Source organism: Grammomys surdaster, unplaced genomic scaffold (genome assembly GCF_004785775.1).
Source record: "Grammomys surdaster isolate TR1022 unplaced genomic scaffold, NIH_TR_1.0 350, whole genome shotgun sequence".
Classification (NCBI taxonomy): Eukaryota; Metazoa; Chordata; class Mammalia; order Rodentia; family Muridae; genus Grammomys; species Grammomys surdaster.
This window is the reverse complement of record NW_021604769.1, coordinates 959,360-975,223: the sequence shown is the minus strand read 5'-3', so window position 1 is coordinate 975,223 and position 15,864 is coordinate 959,360. Positions and strand designations below refer to the sequence as shown.

The window sequence follows — 15,864 nt, the reverse complement described above, 5'->3', positions numbered from 1 at the left end:
TATTTTTAAATATGTTCCTATGTGTATGTGCTATGAAAATTTGCCTAAATATAAGATATGTTTTGAAGGCTTTTCAGACATTTTTAGTGTTATTTATTCTTCTATCATCCCTCTCCTTCTGTTTTTATCTCTCTTGCCCCTAACCAATTTTAAGCCACCTCTGTTTTTTCTATTTTCTCCTGCTCCTCCCCCTTGGCACCTGCCTCCCATTTGTTCTCCTATGCTTTCCTTTTTTCCTTTTTACTCCAGGTTATATACTCACATATGCAAATCTGAAGAAAGAAATCAAGGATAAGAGAAAGCATAAAGACTTTGTCTTTTTGAATCTGGGTTACCAAAGCCAATATATTTTTTTAGTGTCATCCATTTATCTGCAAATTCCATTTTTCTTAACAACTGGATAGTATTCCATCATATATATTTTCACTATTCACTCAAATGTGGCTACTTGTTATATACTGATAGCACTGTTACGGGCACAACACAATACTTGATTGGATTTGAGTCCCATCTCAGAATAACGACTCTGTATCTGGTACTGTAAGCCAGCTCAAAGCCATGACTAAGAGAGTCATAAGCCCAGGGCCATGTATGTATAATTTTATTGTTTAGCTGAGTTAACATGAAGTTGAATTACTTTAAAATTATGTATGTTAGTATCCAGGATTGTAGAAATGGTTTATAAAATATAAAGAAGAATCCAAGAAAAGGAGAATGTGATTTGTAAGAGCATTGGGAATCATGGAGGTTAACTGAGGTGAAATCATCAAAGTAAATGATATATTTGAAAATATAAGAATCTAGTCTTCTAGTTTGTTCAATAAAAATTAGTCTTTGAAGAAAGAACAAAACTTTCAGCAGGTTTATTAAAGAAGCATTTGTTCTTTTATTATACTTTTTAAAGGTAAAGTAATCCATTAACTTGTTGTTTTCTTTTTCTTTTAATTTTTATTTTGTGGCTATCCCCAGTTCCCCTTCCCCAACTGCTACATACCTCCTTTCACATTCCTGATCCGCTGCATTATTGTGCCATGGACAAGGCTCAGCCTGAAGAGAGTTTCTTAGAGAAGAGGTGTCTGAAAACAAACTACTCCAAGTCAAATCACCCAATCCAAGCTAATGACCCGTGTCCTGCTTGATACAGCTTTTCCTGTCTGTTTCTCTCTAGGTTCTGCTTTCTCTTTGGAGATTTCTCTGCCTACATGCTATTCTAAGAGCTCTCTCTCTCTCTGTGTCCATGTCCTGCTTGCTTGTATCTGTGTCAGTTCTCCAAGCAGTTCTCTCTTTCTATCCTAAAAAAATCTCTGGATAGCTCATCTTCTGCAGAACACAGGTCCAGTCTTTTATTTTACCTATCAATCCAGTCATTTACTCCAGATTTTCTTTTAATTATCTTACAATTCCGGATACTGTGACACCAGCCCTTTGATTATTAGTAGACAGCAAGCATACATTCTATTCATTTTTTTTTCTGAGTAGGAAATAGTTTATTTCACTCACAGTTTCCTGTAACAGTTTATCATCAAAAGCAGTAAGGGCAGTAACTCAAGCAGGACAGGAACCTGGAGCCAGGAGCTGTTTAAGTCCATAGAGGGTTGCTTCTTACTAAGACTTTCTCATCATGGTTTGCTCAGCTCACCTTCTTGTAGAACTCAAGACCACTGGACCAGGGATGATGGCAGCACCCACAAAGGTCTGGGCCCTTCTCCATCAATTCTTACCATTGCAAAAGAATTCAGAGATCCATCTGCCTTTGTTAAACACAAATGACAAGCTAGTTTGATGGGACTCTGCCCTGAAATTACCATTTCTATCACTCCAGAGCCTAACCTTGTTCTGTCATAGAATTATCCTGAACTCAGGAGTCTATCTGCCTTTTTAAAGAACAAACAAACAAACAAAAATCTTAGGTGGGTGGGAACATCTGTGATAACCACTCCTTAAATCTCTTTACCCTTCCTTGGTAATTTTCTAACAAGTGGGCTCACAGCATAGCTGCTTTTGTTCCTTTAGATTTGAGAAGCCCTTCATGTAATTCATATTGAATTCTTAATTTTTGCATAGTTGAGAAATTATATATTTTATGAACTTAGATATTTATAACTCGTACCCATAGCCTTAAGGATGTCCAGAAGGTCCCAGTGTTTACCATTTTGCCAAGACATAGACACACCTTCAACTCCAGGAATTGTGCTGTTCCTAATTACCATGGAGTCATTAAGGTTAACAAAAGGGACATTCCTTGGAAGGAAAGAGTCCTCCACTTCTAGTGGGTCCATAAAATATGTACATTACACAAAGAAGACTTATGCCTACAGAAGTCTTCAACACTCTTGGAGGCTCACACTGGGGCCCCGTCCCAGGGGAAGAAGCCTTGTCACTCTTTCCCCATCATGGCCACATTGGGTTTGGCAAATTGGATCCTATTCCCCCGGGTTTAGTTCCTTTGGGTTTCAATACAGTTGAATAAGCAGATATAAACAATTTAAATTACCAAGTTTTACAGCAAACTGAAACCTACATTTGCTCTTCTTTGGGTAAGAATAAATTTCAGAAAATTTGAGAAATTGTGGAATCTGGAACCTAACATCTGAAATACAACAATGTTATTTTATACTAGATACTGTAGCTTTTACTCATTTCCTGTTTTCTGAAGAAAAATAATCTACTAGCAGGTCTCTATATGAATAAGAAGCTAGGCTTCTTTTATTTTATTTTTTATTGGCTATTTTATTTATTTAAATTTCAGATGCCCTTTCCACATTTTCACTCTCTAGAATCCTCCTATGCCATCCTCCCTCCTCTTTTTTGCTTTCATACCATTTTAATAACATGCAAGTACTAAGGTCAGTTCTAGGTTGAGGTTCTAGCAATACAATAGATGCAAATAGTCAAGGAACAAGCAAGACAATAAACACAAATAGTCAAAGAACAAGCAAGGCAATAAGCAAAGATCCTTGAACACTCCCGAGATCACTGTTTCTAAGAGCTTATCAGGATGACCAAAGTATCAGAGCCAACTTCCCTGTTCTAGCCCAAATTCATTTCCATGTCTGAAGCCTACTTCCTTGTTCTAGCCTAAAATTTAGATTCCTGTCTGAAATTACTTTGTTCTAGCCTAGTGTCTGTCAGATGATGCCTTAAGCCCATTTCCTTGTCCTTGACCAATGTCATATTCCTGCCAATCAGCCCATTTCCTTGTCCTTGGTCCATGTCAGACTCTTGACAAGCAGCTAGGCTTCTTGATATAAATGAAAAAAAAAAAGAAAAATATTAAAATTAAGCGTGCATACCAAAGATGACTGTTTGTTGTAGAGTGTTTGCTCATTTTTTTATAATTGAGAAAACATTAAAATTTAAAACTTACATCTTAAGTATGCAATCCAGTAATCAAGTGAAATAAATATTTATTTTTATTTAAAATTTCCAGGATTATCTATTTGAAAATATTCAAACTTAGTAAAAAAAGAGGATTTGCTTAAATTTCTTGGGGCAACCATTGGGGAATCAAGTTTTATAAGGAGGTATAACTGGTGGTGATGTTTACATAACAAACTTGAAAGCACATACATTATAATAGAGTCTCTGCACTGAGTTATGGCTCTGGGAATGATGAAATGTTAACACTTCCCTTAAGGTAAGAAATGAAGTTTGATTTTCAAGCAACTGTGTAATGAAAGCAAATTGTAAATATTGTCCTCTTACAAATATATTATTTAACTCTTTGCTTAGGATACATGAAATTCTGTACTGTATAACAATGCATACAAGTAGATATATATTAATTTAGGAGCTAGGCATATGTTGTTCAATAATCTATCATAAAGGCTTCTGATTATTTTGGCTATAAACTTTGGGGTGCATTGGATTACTGATTTCCTAAAACAAGCATGTGTTCCTTCCACTTCTAGTACAAAAACCTGATTGATAAGAAACTGAATTCTAAATCCTCATGTACTAAAAGAATAAATGAATATATTCAAATTATTACTAACTTCATATTCTTTAAAGAGGTGGCATATACCAGTAATACCAGTAACCAAAGCTATTGGGAAACTGAAGAATGGTGATTGCTATGAGGTCAAGGCTATCCTGGCCTATAGTAATATGGAATCTTAACTCTACCCCTGAATAAAACAAAACAAACAAACAAAAACAAAAAACAAAAGAAACCCTAAAACACATTAATTCTTGATATGAATCGTTAACAAATAATTTGGGTTCTAAAATGTTGCATAGAATATAACCCAAGTATTAGATAAGCAATATGTATCAGTATATTCTATAATTTGCTTTTAAAGATTTTATCTTGCCATGTGTTTTTCTCTTAAGGCATTCTGCCATGTTATTAATTGGTTTTAATATTCATTGTACACTTTTATACATATTTTAAAATATTATTCTGTAGAAATTCTGATAGATTTAGAATTGTGATTCTAGTACAATGCTCCATTCATATATTGCAACTCAAGAGGTTCTATGTCATAGATGATTATTGCACCTAAATTATTTTTTGTTTTCTTGTAGTTTTTAATGAAAATACTTAATAGAAATCATCTATATACCATGTAGTTGACATATAATTCAAGAAGGAATATATCTATTTTCGCTATATAATACATAATAGAGTTATGTATATATAAAATATATAAAATTTTATTGTTTTTTCAAACCTATAAATATGAAAGACCCACAGTATCAAATCTGTCAGTACCTTTACACTCTCTATTACCAAATTAATGATTCTTTTTTCTTTGTGGCAACATATATCAGGAGATTAGGATATTTTGTGTATAAAAATTTCAGTATTTTATTTTTTGTCACACACACACACAAACGCACACTATATATATATATACATATATATATATATATATATATATATATATATATATATATATAAAAAAAAGAGAGAGAGAGAGAGAGAGAGAGAGAGAGAGAGAGAGAGAGAAAATTAAAATGTAAAAGTCCATGAAAAGGAAGAAAGAAGGTACATAGGATAGCTTGAAAAAAGAAAGTAGAAGAAAAAATGAAAAATGTCATATCATGAGTTAATACTATGGGTAAAACAGGGAACCTATATAGTTCTGATGTATGTTATCTTCATATATTTTATGGCTATAAGGCTTGGTGTTCTTTTAATCCTTTTGGTAGGGATTTTACTATCAGTTGGATTTTCTCTAACTCTTGGGACTTTCTCCTCCAAAAGAATTGCCTCTTCCAGCCTTAATATGGGGCAATGTGCCTAAATTTAATGTCACTTGTTATGCTGTGTTTTGATAATAGCCCTGTTAGGCCTGCTTTTTTCTAAAGGGAAAGGGAAAAAAAGTGGGTCCTCAGGAGAGGGCAATGGGAGGAGGGACTGAGAGAATTGGAAGAAGTGGGAACTGAGTTCAGAATGTAAAATATAAGGGAATACTTTTTATTCCAAATTAAATATTAAATAGACACTGGGTATACATAAATGTTCACTGTATGATTTTGCAATTAGTAGCATATTAAACCTCAAATTGTCATCAGGTTATTGTCCTTTGCTCTAATTCTTAACATCATGTGATATATACACAAATATGAATCTCTGTCTGAAAGTATGTTTCTGCCTAGATACACATACAAAGACACAGCTTACCTCATTCATAGCAAAAATACTGTATAATCTACAGTTATATCAATTATGATTTATTGACTACTTTCAATTTCTTCTATGAGATTTCCAAATGGAAAACTTCACTGAAGTCACAGAATTTATACTGAAGGGCTTCACAGACAATGCTGACCTGGAGATGCTTTCTTTCTTCCTCTTTCTAGCGATTTACCTCTTCACACTCATGGGTAATTTAGGACTAATTGCTCTGGTCATTGGTGATTCCCGCCTGCACAACCCCATGTACTATTTTCTGAGTGTGTTGTCCTCAGTAGATGCTTGCTATTCTTCTGTTATCACACCACAAATGGTAGTTGACTTTGTGTCAGAGAAGAAAGTCATTTCATTCATTGGCTGTGCCACACAGATGTTTCTGGCTGTGACTTTTGGTACAACTGAATGCTTTCTTTTGGCAGCAATGGCTTATGACCGATATGTGGCCATTCACAACCCTCTTCTTTATGTAGTGAGCATGTCACCAAGAGTCTATGTGCCACTCATCATTGCTTCCTATGCAGGTGGAATTTTACATGCTATTATTCATACCGTGGCCACATTCAGACTCTCTTTTTGTGGATCCAATGAAGTCAGTCATATTTTCTGTGACATCCCTCCTCTCCTGGCAATTTCTTGTTCTGATACTCACCTCAATCAGCTTCTCCTCTTCTACTGTGCTGGGTTTATTGAGGTAGTCACTATCCTGATTGTCCTGTTGTCCTACGGTTTCATTTTGTCTGCCATTTTGAAGACACGCTCTACTGAAGGTAAAAGAAAAGTATTTTCTACATGTGGCTCTCACCTAACAGCAGTGTCCACATTTCATGGCACTGTTCTTTTCATGTACGTGAGACCAAGTGACAGCTATGTCTTGGAACATGACATGGTAGTGTCGATATTTTACAGCATTGTAATTCCAATGCTGAATCCTCTCATTTATAGTTTGAGGAACAAAGATGTAAAAGAGGCAATAAAAAAAGTATTTGGTAAAAGACTAATTTGTGGATAAAAATATTTTTTATTAATCTTATGTGAAAAATAAAATTCATATTCTCTAATATTAATGAATATTTATGTTGAAATTTCCCTTTTATTCAATATACTTCAATCTTCAGTAGATATATTAACTGAAAAGTGTTACTTAATGCCTCTCATGATTATTTGTCTTATTTTCAATACAAAAAGATTATATCAACCACATTTTTATGTTAATAACCAAATATATATGTTTATATGTATATTTCATATGGAAATGATACTACTGAAAACACACACTGTACAAATACATATAATATATTTATTTGGATGTATTTATATATACTTATTCAGATAATATTTAACATAGTTTTACATTGATCAAATTCTCTTGTATTTTAAATTTTATACAATTTTGATGTTATATCACAAATGCTAAATAAAATGTCCTTTTTCAATTTATGTTTAAGTAGTCAGGTTGGCTACACTTTATGAATGTTGCTTCTTATATAACTATGAAACAGAATCTCACAGAAAAGTTCTTTATCCTCTGGGGTTAAAGTCTTAATACCCCCTTTCCTTCAATATTCTTTAAGCCTTATGCAAAAGTGTCATTGTGCACATATCCTCACTGGGACTGGGAGACAGACCAATGCAATTTGATTGGTTGTTTTCAGTAATGATAAAGACTACACTGGAGAAAATATCTATAAATAACATTATACATAATGAGGAGCTAGTATTTGTGAAACACAAGGGACCACACATTTGAAAAAGTGCAAGACGTAGAATGTGGAAAAGTTGGGAGGTCAAGAAAGGGGGAAATGTTAGGTCACTGGGAGTTAGAGCTACAGGAAATTCAGACTGACTGACAAATGATGAAAGCAGACTACAACACATGGAGGGGCCCATGGCTCTAACTGGATATATAGCAGAGGACAGTCTTATTGGGCATCACTTGGAGGGGAACCTCTTGGTCCTGTGGATGCTCTATGACCCAGGGTAGGGGAATGCTAGTGCTTTAAGGCAGGAGTGGGTGACTGGGAGCACCCTCATAGAGCCAGGGAGAGGGGGAGAGGGTATGGAGCTTGTGGGGGGGAAACTGTGAAGGGGAATAACATTTAAAATATAAACAAATAAAATAACCAACAAAAGGGGGGGAGATATATTTTTTGAAGGGAAAAAGAAAAAAAGCAGACTACAGTCCTTTCTTAGTAGCAAGTCTACCTAACCACTGAATCTGTTTGGTCACAATAAGTATTACACTTCTTAATGCAAAAGTATATGAAAATTTTCATTTCTTAATTTATACCTGTAAGAAAGTGTTCTGCTGACCTTCTGAAAGTAAGTTGAACTCCTAATGTGACTAAAATCTACAGTCAATATTTCAGTCTTCCAAATCTCCTGTACTTTCTGTCCTGCCAAATAACCCACTATGTAGTGCTGGAAACTGAGTGTCTGATAGATATGCTGAGATGGATCATCCTACAGGTATGCCACTGTACCGCACATCCATTACCAAATTTCTGCTCACATCCTACTTGGGTTTAACTTTAACCAGGAATACTATCCTATCTACCCTTACCAGAGTCTCCCCTCTTCATTTTTAATATTTATAATTTATTTAATTATTTATTTGCTTTACACTCCAATATCAGCCCCTTCTCCTCCCAGATTCTATCTCTATTCCTTTCTCCTCTTCTCCTCTGAGAAGGAGAGCCCCACTTTGGGTTTACCTTACCTACACTCCACCCTGCACATTAACACTGCAGGGATAAGCACATCCTCTCCCACTGAGGCCAGAGGGTGCCTAGTTAGAGGAATGGTATCCCCTGGAAAGCAACAGGTTCAGGGACAGCTTCCACTCCAGTTGGTGGGGGGACCAGCATGAAGATAAAGCTGCACATCTGCTACATATGTGAGGGGATAGGGGTTGATCCAGCCCAAGTTTTCTCTTTGGTTGGTGTGGTTCAGTCTCTGGGAGCCTCCAAGTGTCCATGTTAGTTGACTTTGTTGGTCTTCCTGTGGAGTTCCTGTCCTCTTTGGGTCCTTCGGTCCTTCTTCTAATTCTTCCATAAAACCAAACTAGCTCCTTTTAATGTTTGGTTCTAGGTATCTGCATTCTTTCCATTGGCTTCTGGGTGGAGCCTTTCAGAGGACAGTCATGCTAGGCTCCTGTTTGCAAGCATTACAAAGCATCATTAATAGTATCGAGGAGTGATTCTTGCCCAAGGGATGGGTCGCAATTTGAGGCAGTCATTGGTTGACTATTTCGTCCTCTACTCTATCATTATCACTGCACATTTTGTAGGCAGGATACATTTTGGGTCAATGGTTTTGTGGCTAGGTTGTTGTCCTTAACCATCCACTAGGAGCCCTGTTTGGCTACAGGAATTAGACACTTCAGGATCCATATACTTCATTACTAGGATTCTCAGAAAATGTAAGTTTCTAGACACCCTGGGGCCTCCTTCAATCCCAAGTCTCTGGCAGGACATAGAGATTGCCCTCCCACACTGATTTCTTTTCTCTTTCCCATGCTCTCCCTATACCTGTTGCCTCCTGCCCCAACAACATCCTAAATAACCTAATTAAGATTGATGTTTCCCACAAGGCAGTGAATAACAACATCCAACAAATTATCTGAAAACCTAGCAACCTTCATTGACTTATTAGCTACCTTACAAAGGCTATCTTTAACAATAGAAACCTAGATTCTAATTATGAATCAGGAAGATAGTACTTACATATTCCCTTCATCTCCTAATTTTTCCCCATTGGGCTGAGGTATAGATCCAGAATCTGAGTATATCAATAAACACCAGAACTTGTTAATATTTGGTGGTAGTATGAGTCTCCATACTCACTGAGAATTGAGTGGTTTGCAATATTATGGGGTATAGAATAATGCAGTCCAACAAAAGCTGAGTCGTTCCATCAATAATAATTATACCCCATAGGGGATTGAACACCTTGCCATATAGTTCTTTCATGGTGTGTGGGTGAAACCTACTATAACTTTGTCTTGGAGATATAAAGGAATCAGGATGTCAGTGATCATAAATATTTGAGTAAAACTAGGTGAATTTACCTAGAGCACTTTGTCCCTGTCTGTCTGCAGGGGATTTATGTAACTCCTAGATCTTCATAGACACCCCTGTCTCATATACAAACGTAAATAATCACAGAAACTCACCTCCTTTCTCCAAGACTAACTTTACTCAGTTCTTTCTATAGATATCCAACTTCAGACCCTTATTCGGCCACAATAAACACTTGCTTCTTGTGACCCTTAAAATCTTCTCAATCTGTCCAAATCCCACCTGAGGTTCTGTTCCTTTGTGTCCAGGTGTAAGACCATCTAACCTGTTTCTCAGGTTAAATTACTCTCTGATCTCTCCACTAGTGCATTACCTTCCTTTTACCTACCCAACCTCTACCTTGTTTATGCAGAGGAGGTCAACCAAAATCCAATAAAACATCCAAGTTTCATATGCCATTTTCATGTTGAACTCTGATGCACATTTATGAGCAGTGTCAGTTGTTTTTATCAACTTGACTCAAACCCTGTCTTATCTGAAAATAAGGAATCTTTCTTGATAAAAATACCCCTATGAGACTGGCCTATAGCCAAGTCTGTATGAGGGTGTAGTTCAATCAGCAGTGGCACCAAAGGGTGAGTGTTCCTAAATGGTATAAGAGAGCAGGCTGCTGAGCTATAAGGAAGAAGTCAGTAAGCAGTACACAGCTACCCATAATCTCTGCTTCAGTTGTAACCTTCAGGATAATGACTATTTTTTGTCTTGGTTTATGTCAATTGATTATGACACAGGATATATAAGTCAAATAACCCTTTCCTCCCAGAGTTGCTGTTGTACATTATATGGTTTTTTAGTTTTGTTTTGTTTTTTTGTGATGCCTCCAGTTTTTCTTCATAGATTTTGTGTTTCCGTTGTTTTCTTTCAGCTCCATATTCTATTTTTTTATTGGATATTTTCTTTCTTTACATTTCAAATGTTACCCCTTTTCCCAATTCTCTCCCTGGTCCCTGTAAATCCTCTATACCTTCCCCCTCCCCTGCTTCTATGAGGGTGTTCTCCAACCCACCCACACACCCACTCCAATCTCCATGACCTCGAATTCCCCTACACTGGGGCATCGAGCCTTCACAGAAACAAGGACCTCTCCTCCCATTGATGCCCAACAAGGCCATCCTCTGCTACATATGTAGCTCAAGCTATGAGTCCCTCAATGTGTAATCATTGGTTGATGGTTTATTCCCTGGGAGCTCTGGGTTGGTTGATAATTGTTCTTTCTATGGGGTTGCAAACTCCTTCAGCTCCTTCAGCCCTTCAGGTTACCATTAAGAACCCTGTGCTCAGTCCAATGATTGGCTGTGAGCATCCACCTCTGTATTTGTAATGTTCTGCCAGAGCCTCTCAGGACACAGCTATATCAGGTTCCTGTCAGCATGCACTTCTTGGCAACCACAGTAGATTTCCCCTGATTCACCATCACTTTTCTTCACCCGGATAACTAGGATTATTTAAAAACATTAGCATCTAACTATTTACACCAACCTTATGTAGGATTCCTTATTACTCTTCTTCTAAGCTGTCCAGTTCAGCTTTTGTATTCATGTGTCAAGGCTAAGGCTAGTACCAAGAATGCTATGATAACACAATTCCATTTCTATCTGTTCCAGATTAGATCACATTCCAGATCAACTTTCTCTACAGTTAATTCCACTAGTTCAACCTACTCCTGACTTCCTGGGAAACCTCAAACTATTTTTTTTAATTTATATCTGGAATTATAATATAATTACACTATTTTTACTCCCTCCAAAACCTCCCATTCACTCTTCCATGCTTTCTTTCAAATTCATGCCCTCTCTCTCTCCATTAAGTCTTCTTAAATGTATATATGTATTCATATACACACATGTAATCCTACATATATCCTACTCAATCTGTATAAAATTAGCTTAATGCTTGTTTTAAGGGATGATGTTTGGTATTGGAACGATCAATTAATGTGCTTCTCCTTGGGGATGGAAATTTTTTTTTTATCACTGTCAGCATCTCTGGATCTCTGTTTTGTTTGTTTTCGTGTGTGTGTGTGTGTGTGTGTGTGTGTAAGACTGAGGCCTCAGATTAAGACCTTTCATTTAGAGATATCTATCACTTCTCTTGATTAACTCATATATATGCAGTAATGTTGATGAGAATTAAGGATGAAATGTGGAACATTACTAGGAGACACACAGTATCACCGTAAACTCTGGATTCTTTGGTTCTTAAAAACTTGTTTCCTCCTCTTCTGCATTATGCTGTGATTAAGACTTAGGTGCAAAATTTGTTTTGGAAGTTTATGCACTAGAATTATGGTCCACAATCCTGCAATCAAATTGGTTGTAGATTTCCTTAATGCTTATCATTTATTGCAAATAATACTTTTCTTAATGAGAGGTGTGGATTACAAATATCTGTGCATATAAAGCCACATATAGAAAGTATGATTAGGGGTAATGCAGGCTCAGGGAAGTGTTAGTTGTAGGTCCTCCTATACATATGAGTTTACTAGCTGTAGATAATTGGCTAGGTTTCTAGACATAATTTCATTCTTGGTGAGCATGATTTAAGTCCAATTATAGAATTGTTGATGGCAGGTAATATATGTGTGCCACTAGTATACTCTTTAGGTTATCATGCAATGATGATCATTGTTGTGGTTCAGAAGACTAATAACTATGTAGGATTGTCGGGCCATGGAAGGGTATCTTGGTTCTTGGGTTGGCACAGGCCTGGAACCCTGAGACAGCAGGTGTTCGGCCATGCCCTTAGAACCCAGGGCCCTGACACACGGTCTAATCTCTGTTTAACATGCACTGTCAGTCACATAAGACACAGATAGAGGGCATGACTAACAGGCTTCCACCTCTAGAGATTTAAATATTAATGAGTTATCTAAAGGCTGGGGGCATAGCTAATTAAAGTTATTCCCTCCTCTCTTCTCCCTCCATATTTAAGCCAGCCTTCCTGTGGCATTTGTGGGTGCACACAGATCCAGATCCAACTATCCTGCCATGGACAATAAATTACTCTTTGGAAACCCAGTCCACCGGTCTTCTGGGGCCTGCCTCTGACAAGCTTCTAGCCCCTGGGACCCTAGACATTCTCAAATATGTGGGACCCCCCCCCCATGAGTAAGCCATGGGACTCTGCTGCCACTGCCCCCACTGGGCTGGCTGCTTCCACAGCAGTCCCAGGACGCCTTGCGTGCCTGGGGCCACCCCCTCCCTCCCACATGTTTTTCCCACATAGGATTTTTTGTTTCTTTCCTCCTTTGGAAGCTTTTTGGTGACTTCTAGCACCATGAAAGCTACTTAAAGCCTGGACATTCAGCTCATTTGCAGCATGAATTCAATTAAAAGACTGAAGATAAATCTCTGTTGTTAAAGAAATCAGGACCATTTTTATTGGGTTAGTTTTCAAATTATTTTGAAGTCATTTATATACTTTGGATATTATTCCTCTGTCAGATATATAACTGGTAAAAAGGCTACCCATCCTGTGGGATCCCTTTTTTAAGTAGTTGATTGATTTATTAGCTATACAAATCTTTTGAATTTTATGAATTTCTATTTGTCATTTTTTTAACCTTAATTCTTGGCCAGATGGATTCCTATTCAGAGAGCCTTTCATATGTCTCTATCCTGTAAGGTTCTGCTTATGTTTTCTTCTAGTAGTTTCCATGTTTCAGGTTTCAAGTATTTTAGAACCTGGAGTTAGATCTCTTATAAAATAATAGGTACTGGTATAATTTTATGCATCTGAATTTGAACATTCAATTTTCTCAGAACCAGTTGCTGAAATTTTTTTCTTTAGCTTAGTTTTTGCATGTGAGACATGAACTAGAGATGGTCAGTTGCAGAAATTGACTATATGGAAAGAGTCAGGGAGAGTCCCTGAAAAGACCCTTAAAAAGAATGTGGGAGATATGAATGAAGGAAGAAATTAGAAATCATAAGAAAGAAACCTGTGGCTTTGTCCCTAACAGCCAGTCCTGAAGAACATGCAGTGGTTTGACAGACTAGGTAGCAAAACTGAATGAAAGGCCTGAGATGTATCCTGTGAACTAAAGGGAGAGCCTAGAAGAAAAAGTTTATGTAGATTCGTTGGACTAGACTTTTCAGAAAGAGATGGGAGCACTGTGTGATTGGCTAAAGATATTTAATGCTCAATCGTTTTTTCCTTTTTGTTCTTTTTTTAATTGGATATTTTATCTATTTATATTTCAAATGTTATCCCCTTTCCCAGTTTCCAATATGAAAACCTCCTATCTCATTCTCCCTCACCCTGCTTCTATGAGGGTGCTCCCCTATCCACATACCCATCCACTCCCAACTCACAGCACTGGCATTCCCCTGTACTAGGGCATCGAGCCTTTACAGAATGAAGAACCTTTCCTCCTATTGATGCCAGATAAGACCATACTCTGTTATATGCAAATGGAGCCATGGGTCCCTCTATGTGTACTCTTCAGTTGGTAGTTTAATCCCAGGAGCTCTGGGGGAATCTGGTTGGTTAACATTGTTGTTCTTCTTATGATGATACAAACCCCTTCAGCTCCTTCAGTCCTTTCTCTAACTCAGCAACTGGGTTCTTTATGATCAGTCCAACGGTTGGCTATGATCATCCACATCTGTATTTGCTAGGTCCTGGCAGAGCCTATTAGTAGACAGCTATATCAGGCTCCTGCCAGCAAGCACTTCTTGGCATTAGCAATAGTGTCTGGGTTGGGTGTCTGTGTATGGGATGGATCCCCAGGTGGAGCAGTCTCTGGATGGTTTTTCCTTTAGTCTCTGATCCACACTTTGTCCCCATATTTCCACCTGTAAGTATTTTGTTCCTACTTCTAAGAAAGACTGAAACATTCCCACTTTGGTCTTCCTTCTTCATGAGCTTCTAATGGTCTGTGAGTTGTATCATGGGTATTCCAAGCTTTTTGCCTAATATCCACTTATCAGTGAGTACATATCATGTGTATTATTTTGTGCCTGGATTACCTCACTCAGAATGATATTTTCTAGTTTTATGTATTTGCATAAGAATTTATTGAATTCGTTGTTTTTAATAGCCGAGTAGTACTCCATTGTGTAAATGTATCACATTTTCTATATCCATTTCTCTGTTGAGGGACAGCTGGGTTCATTCCATCTTCTTACTATTATAAGTAAGGATGCTAGAGGCAGGCGGAATTCTGAGTTCAAGGCCAGCCTGGTCTACAGAGTGAGTTCCAGGACAGCCAGAGCTACACAGAGAAACCCTGTCTCAAAAAAAAAAAACAAAAAAAAAAAGAAAAAGAAAAGAAAAGAAAACAAATACAATGCAGCTGTACCTGTGGTAGAATTTACCCTCTTACGTCACTAATTGCTGCACAAGTCCATGCACGGTCAAATGCACCAATGTTTGCATACCAGACCCCCCCCCCAAAAAAAGTAAGGCTGCTATAAACATAGTGGAGCTTGTGTCCTTATTATATGTTAAAGCATCTTTTGGGTATATGATCAGGAGTAGTATCTCTGGGTCCTCAGGTAGCACTATGTCCAATTTTCTGAGGAACCTCCAGACTGATTTCCAAAGTGGTTGTACCAGCTTGCAATCTCACCAACAATGAAGAAGTATTCCTCTTTCTCCAAATCCTCTCCAGCATCTGTTATCACCTGAGTATTTGATCTTAGGCATTCTCTCTGGTGTGGGGTGAAATCTCAGGGTCTTTATGATTTGCATTTCCTTAATGACTAAAGATGTTGAACATTCCTTTAGGTGTCTCTCAGCCATTCACTATTTCTCTGTTGAGAATTCTTTGTTTAGCTCAGTTCCCCAATTTTAATAGGACTATTTGGTTCTCTGGAGTCTTGTGTTCTTTGTACATATGGGACATTCGCCACCTATCAGATGTAGGATTGGTAAAAATCTTTTTCCAAACTGTTGGTTGCCATTTTGTCCTATTTACAGTGTTCTTTGTCTTACAGATGCTTTGCAGTTTTATGAGGTCTTATCTGATTCTCGATCTTAGTGCATAAGCCATTGGTGTTCTGTTCAGAAAAGTTTCCCTGTGCCCATGTGTTCCAGGCTCTCTCTTCTTCTTCTTCTTCTTCTTCTTCTTCTTCTTCTTCTTCTTCTTCTTCTTCTTCTTCTTCTTCTTCCTCTTCCTCTTCCTCTTCCTCTTCCTCTTCCCCC

The 15,864-nt window shown here is 37.4% G+C and overlaps 1 protein-coding gene across 1 annotated transcript; it reads left to right on the top strand.

The window, feature by feature from the left end:
- The first annotated feature begins 5,696 nt into the window (after positions 1 to 5,696).
- On the top strand, positions 5,697 to 6,650 carry LOC114631071 (olfactory receptor 1086). The gene has a single exon (XM_028779374.1). The coding sequence runs from the start codon at positions 5,718 to 5,720 to the stop codon at positions 6,648 to 6,650; it is 933 nt and encodes a 310-aa protein (XP_028635207.1). The 5' UTR covers positions 5,697 to 5,717.
- The last annotated feature ends 9,214 nt before the right edge of the window (positions 6,651 to 15,864 follow it).

Coding starts and splice junctions, on each gene's coding strand:
- LOC114631071 (XM_028779374.1), top strand. CDS start 5,718: ATGGAAAACTTCACTGAAGTCACAGAATTTATACTGAAGGGCTTCACA.